At 36.9% G+C, this 14,452-nt stretch overlaps 1 protein-coding gene across 1 annotated transcript in view; it reads right to left on the bottom strand.

The window, feature by feature from the left end:
- Nucleotides 1-5,587: 5,587 nt before the first annotated feature.
- Nucleotides 5,588-14,452, bottom strand: part of LOC109236358 — a 15,022-nt gene continuing 6,157 nt past the window's right edge. Inside the window, exons 3-7 of the mRNA XM_019402531.1 lie at nucleotides 13,057-13,119; nucleotides 8,586-8,700; nucleotides 7,475-7,557; nucleotides 6,707-6,768; nucleotides 5,588-6,038 (exon numbers count right to left, since the gene is read on the bottom strand). Coding sequence (XP_019258076.1) covers nucleotides 5,924-6,038; nucleotides 6,707-6,768; nucleotides 7,475-7,557; nucleotides 8,586-8,700; nucleotides 13,057-13,119 — 438 coding nt within the window. The 3' untranslated portion in view covers nucleotides 5,588-5,923. The remainder of the gene's footprint in view (nucleotides 6,039-6,706; nucleotides 6,769-7,474; nucleotides 7,558-8,585; nucleotides 8,701-13,056; nucleotides 13,120-14,452) is intronic.

The following is a 14,452-nucleotide window of genomic DNA, read 5'->3' as shown; positions in this document are numbered from 1 at the left end:
TAGATAATGAAAATCTCCCCTTGAAGCCTCTCCAAAACCGCCCAAAACAAGAGAGAAATGACCAAAATCCCGATTTAAAACAGTCTGCCCAGGTTTGCATTTGCGGATAAAAACTTCGCATTTGCGAATGAACTGTGTTCGCAATTGCGAATGAACAGTGTTCGCAATTACGAATGAACAGTACCTCACCAGAAACCAGCAAACCCAAACTTCTCCGAAATGATCTGAAACCACCCCGAAACTCATCTGGAACCTCCCGACACAAACCACATATGCATTTCAATCATAAAACACGCTACACACCTGCTCGCACACTCAAAATACTGAAAAAGAGGTCGTCTTGACCCGACGTTGACCATGGTCAAACTCCAAATTTCTTAACTTTACTAGTCTCTCAATCAATGATCCAAAATACACTAAAGCCCCTCGGGACCCCGTCAAATCATACCAACAAGTCCCAAAACATGATACAAACTTAGTCGATCGAGTTTAGGTAAGATACTTACCTTAAGCAAGTTTAGGTAAGATACTTACATCAGGCAACTAGTGCCTCAACCAAGTTTAGGTAAGATACTTACCTTAAGCAAGCCAAAACAATACTCTAGAAATACCATCCTACGCGACCTCCGAACATCTTGAATCTAGCCAAAAGCAACTCAAAACATAAATAATGCCATAGGAATCAAACCCAAATGATAAAGGTCTAATCTTTAGCCAAATATTCAAAGTCAACTAAAAAGTCAACCTGGGATCGCACCTCGGAACTTGACAAAACTCACAAATTCTGACAATCCATTCGAATATGAATCCAACCATACTAGTTTCATCCAATTCCGACTCTGAATCGATGTTCAAAACCCAATTATTCACTTTAGAATTATTTTGATAAAATCCCCAATTTCTCTTTTGGATTCATCAATCAAATGCCAAAACCGAAGATATAATCATGAATAATAATCCAAATAGAGTCAAGAATACTTACTCCAATCCAAGTGGAGATAGTTGCCTAAAATATCACCCAAATTCGAGCTCACAATCTCAAAATATGATAAAATGAGCTCAAAGTCCAAAATTAACAACTTATATGCGCTGCCTAGTAGTACCCTACACGATCGCGGTTTTACCATCGCGATCGCAATGCACTAAATGAAACGCTGCCCTAGGAATGCTTCGCGAACGCAGCCTGATGCACGCAAACGCGATGGACAACTAGCCCTAAGCTCTGCGAACGCGGATGAACAGTCGCGGACGCGACCTCAGCTGACCTCTGACCCCCAACACACCGTGAACGCGATACCCTATACGCGAACACGAAGAACAACAATCCCAGCACTACGCAAATATGCTCCACCTATCGCGTACGCATTGCATAAACCTTCAGCCAGCTCCCAAACACTGCGCAATCGCGACCCTCTTCACGCGATCGTGATGAACACCCTCAGCACCAGAAAACATGGAAAAACCAGCAATCAAACATGAAAGAAAATGATCTGAAACCATCCCGAAACTTCCCCAAGCCCTTCGGGACCCTGTACGAACAAACCAATAAGTCCCAAAATATAATACAGATCTACTCGAGGCCTCAAATCCCACATAATAAAATTAAAACCATGAATCACACTCCAAATCAAGCTTAATGAACTATTTTAAAATTTTAAATTCCAAACTTACATCGAACACGTCCAACTAACTCAGAACCACCTCAAATTTTGCACACAAGTTTCAAATGACATAACAGACCTATTACAACTTACAGAACAATAATTCGATCCCGATAATATCGTAGTCAACCCCCGATCAAACCTATGAACTTTCCAAACCTTCAAATTGCCAACTTTTACTAAATAGAGCTGAAACCTTATAGAAACATCAAAATATGAATTAAGGCATACTCCCAAGTTCAAAATCACCATCCGAACCTAACGGAACCATCGAAATTCTAATCCAAGGTCAAATACACAAAAATCAAACTTGGTCAACTCTTCCAACTTAAAGCTTCTAACATGAGAATCATTCTTCTAAATAAATCCCGAATCGCTCAAAAATCAAAACCGACCATACACGCAAGGCATAACACATCATGTGAAGCTACTCAAGACCTAAAACCACTAAACGGAATGCTAATGCTCAAAATAACTGGTTGGGTCGTTACATACGTCCACGAGCCGCTGCGAATGTTCCACCTCTGGTAGGTGCTACTGTACGAGCTTTGTCCTGAGCCTAGCCCTACCCGATACCTACCTCTCATGGCTCCGGCTTGGGGTACTGGCTCCTGCTCGGCTGTGGCTGATGCACGTGTTCTCGACATCTGTGAGAAAAATAGAGGAATAAGATTTAGAATTCAGGATGAAACAAAGTCTCATGATAGAGAATGAAAGAGAGTGAAGTTTCCTAATTATCCCAAAACCTCTCAAAGATAAGTATAGACGTCTCCATGCCGATAAGCAAGACTCTGCTAAACATGCTCATGACTCATGGACCTATGCAACTTAGACTCTGATACCAGTCTATCATGATCCAAATTCCACCAATGGCAATGATGGCACCTAACTTGCCGGCTATGCGAGCCAACAATCATAATCTCTAAATAAATCACTAGCATGGATATTATAAGTCTAAACAAGATCAATGTCATAGATAAGTCTAGATCAAAATAAGAAGTACAAAACAACACAACAATCCCGGATTTGGTGTCACTAGGTACGTGAGCTTCTAAGAGTAGCAAAATACAAGTTGTACAGTACTATCTAAATCAAATAATAGTAAATAGATGTGAATAAGGTGACTTCAAAGGCTTGCGGTCTAACTAGCAACACTACCGTGTGTCTTTAAAATTAGTAGCTAAGCATCTGGTTGTGTTTCACTAGTATCAATGCTTGGATCTGCACCAAAATATGTAGAAGTGTAGTATAAGTACAACCAACCCAATGTACTCAATAAGTATCAAGTCTAACCTCGAATAAGTAGTGATAAGGCTCTGACTAAGAAGATACCTACTTCTATAATTAGATAATCATTAATAAGTGTAAATAAAGAGAAGGAACAGTCCAACAACAGTGAATATCAGTAATATGAATCATAAAGAAAATAAATTCCATGCTTCTCAGATTTAATGATCAAAGCATAATCTATAGTCCGAGTTCACCTAAGATAAATAATATACAGGAAATAGCGTGTAAGGAAATGCTTCTACGTGAGTGCATGATATGTGTGCATGCTCAGACTCAACCTTTCCACATAATTAGTACCAATTTACACACACACACTCAACAATGTACGGGTTCCTGGCATAAATGCGGGAGAAATTCAAAAATAGCCAGATTTACCACTGGTCGTTGAAAAATAGCCAAGTTTCAAAAGTCATCGAAATTTAGCCACTTTAAATCTGAGCGAAAACACTGTTCAAAATCCGGAAAAATACGCCCGCAAATTTTACGGGAGTTCCAGCAAGTATAATTGTCCAGTATAATATACTGGAGTTTGGAGCACTGGTGCTCCAGTCTCCCGCAAATTTTACAGGAGTTAGCAAAGTATACCGGTCCAGCATAATATGCTGGAGTTCGTACACAAATGCACCAGAACTCCCGTATATTATACTGGACCGGTCCCTGTTGCAGCAAAATAGTGGCTATTTTTCGTTGACTTGATAAACGCTGGCTATTTTTCATTGACCAGTGTGAAAACTGGCTATACCATGATATTTTAACCATAAATGCCCCTCACAAACAAAATTAGTGTGTCTGACACTCACAGGGCCCAAGTAACATGGGATCACCTGACTCCGGGGGGACGGATCCGTATCCAAGTCTCGATATCATAATAGCTCAATAATCAGAACCATTAATCTGCTCATATATCTCAATAAAGTATCTCACAGTACCATAATCACCTTAACCCAACGGAATGTACCACCATGTCAATAACTCTGTTCATATAATTGAATCCATATACAGAGACGTATGCATATCATCTTCTTGCATGTTTATCTTGTGTGCTTCGAATTTGGCTCAAATTTCAATTCAAACTTCCTAAAAGCTCCACCAAATCGTCCCAAAATTGAGATTCAAGTTTCTTAAGATATACCTAATCTATTCCAATAACACTCACTCGAAAATTCCAATTTCGAAAACTCAAATTTTTTAATACAAGCTTAAGCAAACTTCAATGGTTGTCCATGGAGTTTTCAGCTTAATTCTTCGATCTAACCCAAAAAATAAAGGTTTAATAGTGATTTCTAAATCAAATTAAGATGCTCGATTCTCTGAATTTCAACTATAAGAAATTAAACTATTGCAATATTGCTTAAGTCAAGTGTCTCAAAAGTTAAAACTGCCTTTCTGTTTGAGCAAAATAGACATGTGTTACAAAATGACATTTGGGTTATTTTTGGTGGATATTTTGTTTGGGCTAGTTTTGGTTGAAATTGTTTTTGGAATGACAATTTAGGTAGTTTATCTTACGGGAATGTACCAAAGAAAGACAATATTTACCAATAACTAGCCATTTTAGTCAATGCTACTTAAATAGCCAAAACAATTACTAATGATATATAACATTCAAAAAATATAGGCAAAAAAAGTTTTTTTTTTCAACGGGTATTGTTGTGATTCATTGTAAATATATAGATGACGCAATATACAAAATTTAAGGAAGTTTGAAGGCGAGTTAGACTAGTTTAGAGTCAAATTCACTACCAATAATATAAAATATCTTTAAAAAATGATTTTTTTTCAAGTGGTATGGTTGGAATTCGTTGATAATATATAGATGAGGCAATATACCAAATTTGAGCAAGATTGGAGGTGATTTGAACTAGTTTGATATCAAAATTCGTAGTTAAAATCAAGTATAGATTCTTCTATGATACATGTATCAAACTTGTATCACGTATGTATCTCAAACATAAGTATACATAGATATACATGCGATACACATTTGAATAAATATGATACATATATGATACACAGATGATACACATTGTGATACATGTATTTTTTTTTTTCATGTTCATATTCTACTTCGAATATTCAATTCAAACCACCTCAAAACTCCACCAAAGCATCCCAAAACTGAGATTCAAACTCCTTAAGATGTATTCAATCTATTCTAATAACACTCCCTCAAAAGAAAACAAAAATTTGATATTTTCTTTGCTACAATTGGCTAATATTAATTGACTAATTTTTATAATAAACAACTTATAAATGGACATAACTAATAGTTTCTCAATATAAACCTTTTTTTTTTTGTAAAAAAAGGAAGAAGAGAATATATCAGTCTTGATCATGCAAATAGTGACATTTGGATTACCAAAGTCAAAAGCTTTAAATCACCAAGTGACTTTTATCTTTGATCAACTATTCCATTGTTCATTGCTATCTTTTATAGATGCTTTAATCCTCAACTGCTCCAACCAAACTTTATAATTATTTGCTCCAAATAACTTTAGAGGAGAAAAAGAAAACTTTACAATGTTCACCCCTCATTAGTATACCATATACAAGAAGGGAAAAGAGGAGTTTGCCCATTTTCTCCTATTTCTCGTCTCTTTGCCAGGGAAAGAATTTTAGTCCGTAACAATTGTGCATTGCAACAAAAACAGTGGATTTAACTTATTTGCATCAATTAATTTACAGAAACAGCAATCCTTCCTACTCCAACTATATGCACATGCTAACCCAGCTAGCTAAAATAAATCAACATCAAACACAAAACTACATACTATAAAAAGAGAATTAACTAATGTAAACAAATGGAGAGTCCTAACAGCCCAAAGGAACTCATCTTGATACATATTTCCACGAGGAATAACTAGACTAGATTCACTATTTTATTATGCTATCTAAGTAATCCAGAGGATCTCAACTTCAGTAAACTCTAAGAAACATCTATCGATAGCCCAAGCCCTATAGAAACCAGGATCTCATGATTTGTTTGGCAAGGGTGGCCTAGACGGAAGGATTAAGCTGGCAAGCTCGTCATTTAGCTTTACAGGGAGGGGTGGCATCTGCTTCATTATTTCTGGCATGTCATTCAGACTGCAAGAAATGGTTCATCTTAGCATGCATTGAAATAGCAAAACGAGTAGAATTACAGTAAAGGCTAAAACAGGACAGCATCGTCAAGTATTATTCTCCACAATTTATAAGTTGACATATATTAAAGCAAAACATTTTGGTTGAAGGAGATCAAAAAATCATTCATTCAAGATTCATGTTTAGCATATAGCACAAGCAAATACTTTATTAACAGATCTGTAAAAGACCAATGATTTGGGATCTTTCAGGTTAAGTATGAGAGTGGCAAGTTTCTTCCTAATCTCGAAAGTCATTTCACGTAATGTTTTCAATTACAATGCAAAGTCATGGTTCATCTTTCACAATTTTAGAGAATTTTCATTTTAAACCCAGCTGCAACAAGACATATTATCCAATATGGACAATCAAGAGGAGTTGAAGACATTCACGATATGCTTATAAAAGTTGAAAGTCAAGCCATACATAATGCAAACAGATTACATAAGTTTGAGCAAAACTAGATGACAATGCATGCAAAAGTACCACTTAATAGAAGCAAGTATCACTCACTGCAAATAAAATTCATTTATGCTAAAGAGATGGCATAAGCTTCACTACATATATTCACTGCATAAAAGCATACACACATGCATATCCAGTGAGAGGGGGAAGGATGAACCACAACATACTCATTTAAGATGGTGAGGATATTGTTTCGAGCTTGAGTGAAAAGGTTAATGTTGTCTTGGATCTGCACCGAAACAAAAATAAGAAAGATGTCAATACTACCAATAACCAAATGATGCATGAGTAACAATCTATCCACATGGGTTTAACACGGAAAGTACAGCTGACTTGACCTTAGCAGTACATAAAAAGAGTAATTGCAAGATACCATGCAGTGGGTGAGTGAAATAAAAAGAGGGGATCTTGCTAGCAAGTAGTAACAGCAGGATGATGAATGAAGCTCAATGTGTTCAATATCTTTGTTACACTTGATCTAAACCAAATGGTCAAGAAGGGTAAAGTAATGTTCATATAAAAAACAGAATAGAGGTAAATATTCTCAGTTTTTATGGAAATACTATTCCTTCCATCCCATTTTATACGAAACTTTCTGGTACATCTCGAAATGTTAGACATGACTTTGTGCAATTCTCACTTCTTTCAGAACTAAAGTTCATTTAAACAATTGAACTCGTATGATTGATGTTTTCACCATCTTAATAAATCACCAATTATATTTTTTAACATATTTCTTGTTCAGTCAAATTTCCTCTAAACTCCACTTCCATTTCAGTTATATCATATATACTTGGTCAAGGGAGTAAAAGAAAAAACAGAAAATGACTCGTATGGTTTGTTCACGTATTTGATCCAACACCATTTTTGTCATCTCTCACAAAGAAACGGAGGTGAGGCAGCGGAAATGAAATTGTAAAGAACCGTCATCTGACCTTAAAAACAGCAAAATTTGCAGATATTTGATCCAAGGCCTGAGCATTTTGCTCAAGAAGCTGTCCAGTGGTACCACCAATGGCTGCAAAAGTTACAAGATTCACACACTCAGAAATTTCCACAAAAAGATACAAGAGAAGGAAAGAAACTCAGAAGATATGCAAAGTCTTTACAGTTTCATATCAAAACAGTAATACTGACTGCTCCTTTTCGCCATTTTTCTATTTTGAATCTATTGATTGTTACGATTATAAGTGCAAAGGGAAAAAGAGCGTTCCTTGATTAATCCACGGAGGACAGTAGATATCTCCATGCTACATGACATCATTTACATACTACATGACATCTTCTATGCTACATTCCTCTTGACTTGTAAATTAATTTCCGTAGGAAAAAGAGAAATCTTTTTCTTGTTATTCTCCATACTAAATGATATCCTCTGTGCATTCACCGAGGGACTAGCTCTTCCAAAGTGATAAAGAGCATTCCTGATCATATTATTTCCAATATTACAAACTTCAGCTAATCGTGAATTATGAAAACAATTGGATCACCTTCGCACAACAGAAGTTCAAATGGATTCCATTAAGAATTGGAGTTCAAAGTTCTTGATTAGCGTCAATTTTCAGAACTAATAAATTGGCCGGACCATTAGACATGTCAATAAAATTAGGAACTTCGCACTTTTATTGGAAAACAGATGAAAATTTGATAATCAAGCTATTGATTTTCACATCTCCACCAGTCTAGCTTTTCAACTTTAAGCAAATCTGAGAAGAGGTATAATCTCGGGATGAAACTTATATACAAAAATACCTTCTGGAAGAAAGAAAAGGATTGCTTCTAAAGTCTAACACATGCACATTGACGCATCAAGCAACACGCACAACTAATGCCAGACATGATAATCTCGGATTATGCATGTAGCAGACAAAAGGTTATGTGTTAATCATCCTCTCTATCCATTTCATCTTTCCAATTATGTAAACTTTCCTTTAAGTCCAATACCAGGCATGTCTCTAGACTCTCACACAGAAAAGCAAGACTCTCAAGAACATGGGATTTCACTCAATTTTAAATGTAAAGCCAGAAGTGTGAATAAGAACCAACCTTTGTAGGAAATTCCATCATCACTGTCCATTGACATAACAGATTGAGCATAGGGAGGACCATTTGCACGATTAGCAACATGGCTAGATTTTTGCACAGAATCTGTAACTTTTTCCTAAAACCAAAAACAAGGGAAGCATGACAAAGAATTATTATTGACAAAACTGCACAGGACTGCCTTATTAAAATAGTACCAAATAAGAATAATATTTTCCAAGAAGGCGTAGCTCAGTTGCAAGTAAATATTTCTCTCAGGTGTTTGGAAAAAACTAGTCGATCCCAGTGTTGTCAAAGGCGCGCTTAAGCCCTGAAGCGAGGCTCAAAACATGTTGGGTGCTTTGCCTCGCTTTGTGGGCGCTTTAGTATCGCATCAAGGCTCTAACGCATACTATTCCTTGCCAATGATTGTAATCATGAAAAGGCGACATTAAACAATTGATATTTCACTTTATCGTATATTTTTTTCCAATTTCTTTGTCCATATATTTGTTATTCATGCTTAAAATTATTAGTCTCGAACTACATATACATATTTTTACTTTTTCTCCAGTTGCGCCTTTTTTCATTAAATCCCACGCTTTATTTGCGCTTCGCGCTTAAAGCCCCAACGAACCTTCGAGCTTTTTTCCGCTTTTCGCCTTTGATAACACTGGTCGATCCACAAGTAATTTGAGCAATGAATCTCAAATTATTCCACCAAGCTGTCGAAGAGAATCTGGAGTTGATGAGAAATCATGGATGCACAACAGTCCAGAGATGCTCATAAGCCCTACGCACTCAAAGAGGACTTAGAATCTGGAATTGAAAAGAAACTGTAGGTCCATAGCAGTCTAAGAAGGCGGATATACCCTTTGCATTTAATGGGGACTTTGCTAAAGGCGCGAGTCATTTCTTCCTCAGAAATTAAGTCAACAACACTTTAAAACCCCCAGCTTTTGGGCTGTCCTACCTAATGAAAGCTTAGATAAAGGAAATAGCCCTGACAAGCACTGAAGCACCAGCGGATTCGTATATCAAGAAACATGAAATTGGCAACAGCCCTTCCATTTTTCTCAATCATCAAAACTTACAAACTGCAAACCAAATTGAAGAGGAAAGGTCATGATATGACTTCAAGAAGAAACTTGTACCGCTATGTAGTTTTCTTTATGACCAAACATCACATGTCAAAAATGAGCATTGATGGAATATCTACATGTAGATAGTATGGACTACGGTATGAAATCTGGCTTTAATCACACTAATATTTGGAAGTGAAGGTGACTTAAAGCTAGAGGAGCAAATGGAGTAAGAACCCACTAAAACTACAATGCTTTGCAAGTTAATTGGACATCGACCAGCAATTCCTATTACATTGATGTAATAATGGTTTGAAAGACTTTGAGCAAACCTTAAGGTCGTGCATTTTCATACTAAAGGGTTCTCATGTTACTGATAGTTTCTCTCTACGTGCCCACCAAATCTCCATATAACAGATGCAAGTATATAGTATATAATAGGATTTTCCTGAGAGCAAAAATGTATTTTTTGTCCAGTTGGACATGTGTGCATGTAGAGTATGAATCTCTGTGTGTGTGTGTGTGTGTATGTGAGATAGAGAGAGAAAGAGTGTGTGTGTCTGTGTGTTTTTTTGTGGATCTGTACAGTTTTTTGCGCCCCAAGTACCTAGACATATTATCTAATGAGATCGATCCAACATCAAAACGAGAATTTTGACCTTAAAAGCTGAAGGATGGAAGGCAAAAAAAGAATCCTTCGAAGGGGGCGGAGAGCCATCAGTAAGATACCGTGGCCTCCTTCCGAAAGGGAGGGGGGAGGACGTATCAGTGAGATACCAGTATAGAAGAAATAAGGACAACCGGAAATTTTTGTATTTCAAAATGCAGTTGTCACTTTTCACATAATGTGACTCACATCCGTTACTGTTTTCGAAGGATAGCATAAGCTGGGAGGTGGAATCCATTATTTCCTCTTTCTTTTTCAAGCTCATTGAGGAGCTGAATCCTGCTTAGTCAAAAAGGCGTAGCAGCGGTTTTCTGAAGTCTCAGTATCATGCCCTTAGCAGCACAGACGAGACAATTTTTCATTTGAAAATAATTGGAAAAGTAAAGGACCAAGGAAAGCGTCCTATTTTTGCTTTCGAAGTCCCCTTACAGGTGACAACTTCGGAGAGAGGAAAAGAACTAGTGCTAATTGTATGTTGTGCAAGAAAGCTGCAGAAACAGTGGACCATCTCTCCTCCATTATGACTGGTTTATTGAGATATAGAACCTTCTTTTTGTGTTAGTGTGTGGGAATGAGAAAGTTGCCCAAGTCTGGAGGAATTGAGTGACATCTCACCAGTATTATTTGCTGGCCAAAGAGGTAGATATCAAGAGCTATTCTTCTGTATTTGGATGGAAAGAGAAAGAAGAACATCACAAATAAAGGGGATGGATGTTAAGAGGCTCAAGTCCAGCGCTATTTACACGTTTCATTTTTGGTACGGGGAGAACCATCCAGCTGGTCATGATATTTGCAGAGATTTCTTTTCAATCTGACACTGATCCTTTTTTCTTTTTTTTTTTTGGATTGTTTCAATCTGACACTGATCTTGAAACATACTTGGCAAACCTAAAACCCGTTGCAGAACAAAATGATCCTTCACTCACTAAGCAGCAGCACTTAAGAAGAAAACAATTAGAAGATTCCCCTTTTGACTGTGATTGTTTTCTTGGGTGGGTCGACTTGAAACAAAAAGTGGGAAGGGACCTAATATCTTTTAGTAATGTTTTCTACAATGCCAAATGGAGCTCCAGAATATGATCAAAAAGTAAACATATATTAAGGATATCAATGTCTAATGATGTGAATTCTCTTTCTTTTTCTCTCATACTGATATAGACATTTTCTCCTTTTTTCCTCCCACTCCTCTCTTTTTATCTGCACATCCTCCTTCCCTTCCTTCTTTTATCCTTTAACCAAAAATGTACTGTAAGTCCAGCGAAACCTTCTTCTTTTTTCCTGGCGAAGCAAGCACCATCATACTTTTTCTCCTGTGCACAAAGTCAAGGGGGAACTCCTAAATCAAGCTCATCCAACAGTCTAGAATTGTGCATTTCCACATTTCAATTTCAAATAATAAGATCATTCCTTTCACCCTCTACTTATTCATCCACAAAGCCTACCACATACAAGCTAGTAGTACAACTGGCTGCTGCAATCAATTTTCTACTTCTGTCCTCAACTCCTAAGGATTTCCGCACCATTTAGAAGATAAAGCTAATTGCTACCTTAGTTCCCACAAAGCGACATGGTAAAGACATTTTTGAAACAAAGAAACAGAGAGACTAGGGCCTCTTCAATTCTCTCTGTCCCAATTACAATGGCCTACTTTGATAGAGCATAGGTATTTTTATTTTTCTTCTTTTTTGGAATAAAGGGGTGTCCAGGCAGCTTGTGCACACCTTGATTATTCCATCAATAATCTGCTACCTCCCATCAACTTAGGTACCGAGTAACTCTGCTCACCAAAGTTTAAGCAGATGAGAAGAAATCACCTCGTGTTTTGTGTGTCTGCTAGGAAGTGAACCCTGGCCTCCAAGATTTAAACCCACTTCATTAGCCACTAGGTCAAACCCTTGGTTGCTAGAGCATAGGTATTAAGGTAACAGTTTTATCGTGTTTAAACAGAAGTGGGTCACATGTGGAGATAAAGATGACTTTTGAACTTACTTTAAGATTAAACGGCGAACCAATAAACCTTTCTTGACAGAATATTGTAAGGTACTGAAGAGCCTTGCGACGAACTTCTCCCATGGAAAAGCTGACATGACTGAGAAAATACAAATAGAATATAGGAATTCATTGGACCTGGGGCGTATATATTAGTGCTCAAAGAGAGAATCGCAGTAAGGAATGACCAGGACAGCTAAGTTGAAGGGAATTGCAGATTGCATACCAGAAGAGCGGCAAAATATCAGGAAGCAATACTGAGGTAGCTTTTAAAAAATGTAAACCAAAAATGCCAGTAATCCATTTGCTTGTGAACATCTAAGTTTCATATTATACAAATAAATATCCCAGTTTTTGCCCATTCAAGGGAGGCGATGAATTTAATATTCTGTCATCAATATTATACTTAAATAGTTTTTTATGATGCATAATACTTCAACAGTTAAATGAAAAAATGAAATCAATGACCTCTTCACAGTGATATGGGCATGGCAACATGTGGGTCTATACTGTAACGTACAGCAGTCAGTCTACAGTCGACAAAGACACACTTAATACTTGCAGGTAAATGACAAAAATGAAACCAATGACCTCTCCACGTTGATATGGACATGGCTGCATATGGGTCTATACTGTAGCACACAAAAGTCGGTAGAAAGTTCAACAGAGACACAATGACAGAAAACACCCTCATATTTTAGTAGGCTTGGGAAAAAAAAAAAAACTGACAACTATGCAACCCAGAAAACTGTAATACCTTTTTGTCTTTATTTTTCCTTGAGTTATGATCATCTTTTCTGCGCTTTCCAATCTCCTTTTTCTGCCACAAGGAAAAAGTAAAAGAAGAATGAACAGCTAAATGTTATTAAATCAAACCAAAATAGCTGGATTTAGTTGCAAAAGAAAAGAATGTAATGCCTTCCAGCTTCAGAAGAAAGGTTGTTCTAACAAAACCACTAGCTGCACTTGTCCGCACACAGTATTATAATATTATTCTTTATGGAGAAGTTAAAATAGCAATACCATTTTTTACAAACATTGAGGAACCCTGTTCAGGCCTCAGGGAAGGCAGGACCCTTTAAACCCAAAAGGGGGAAACCTTTCACTTTCTCACTTAAATCCTTTCTAAAATTTTGTGATTTCACCAAAAGGGAACTTCTCCAACTACAGTTTTGTCAAAGATGAAAAGCATAGAAAAGTCTTGGGCTTTAAGGGTAAATCATAAATGAAATTGAAGGACGGACTTACCGAAGAATGGAAGGGGGGGGATCATATATGCAATGCATGAAAAAATAACTATTAACACAGACAATAAATATGTGTATAGAGAAATCCAAAAAAAACTACAAATATGTGGAATACAAGAAGCAAAAACATATAAATCACATTCACGAATCATTCAGAATTTCTGATCCATAGCAAAAGTTCAGTTTTACGTCTTAAATTGAGGTTTACAGACAAGTTTTCTTTTCTAACTTCCTTTTTCTAATCGTAATAAAATCATCATAATGTACAATTTATATATTGCTTTGCTAGCTTCATTTATTATTAGAGTAATCCTCCTCAAGATAGAGCCCACAGGATATGAGGCACACACCTTCGCGATTTGGCCTGTACTACAACACTGTGAAAGCAAGGCGAATCTCCTAATCTGTGGTATAGCTTTTACCAACACTGCAGCTATGAACTTTAAATTTGAGTCAAAAATGATGAGTGTGCCCCCTGCCTCCCCCCCCCCCCCCCACACGCACATATTATTCAACCATGGTCCTGGACTCAACTAACGAAACTTGACATTTAAGGAAAGATTGTTGCGGCTCTTGAAAATTCTTTAATTCTACCCGCATTTCATCTATCTTCTGCATGTTGTTAATGGACAATCAGAAGATAAACTAACTGCCACAGTGTACAGACCCCGTTAGTAGAAATATAAATCCCTCCCAACCGACTACTTCCTGTAAGTATCATGTCCAAGAGAGAAGGCTTGAAGGCACACAATCCAACCAATCCGAAAATTTATATTATTCAGGTGTTTAAAAGTATGCTATACGAAGCTCAAGATAGCCTCTCCATTTTTATTTTTTATTTCTACTTATTGCCTGTTATTAGCATCTATATTACTAGCTATGCAAATAAAGTAGTTAAAACCGGGG

The sequence above is a fragment of the Nicotiana attenuata genome, unplaced genomic scaffold (genome assembly GCF_001879085.1).
Source record: "Nicotiana attenuata strain UT unplaced genomic scaffold, NIATTr2, whole genome shotgun sequence".
NCBI lineage: Eukaryota > Viridiplantae > Streptophyta > Magnoliopsida > Solanales > Solanaceae > Nicotiana > Nicotiana attenuata.
Note: the sequence above shows the minus strand (reverse complement) of the source record. Positions and strands in the feature narration are given on the sequence as shown.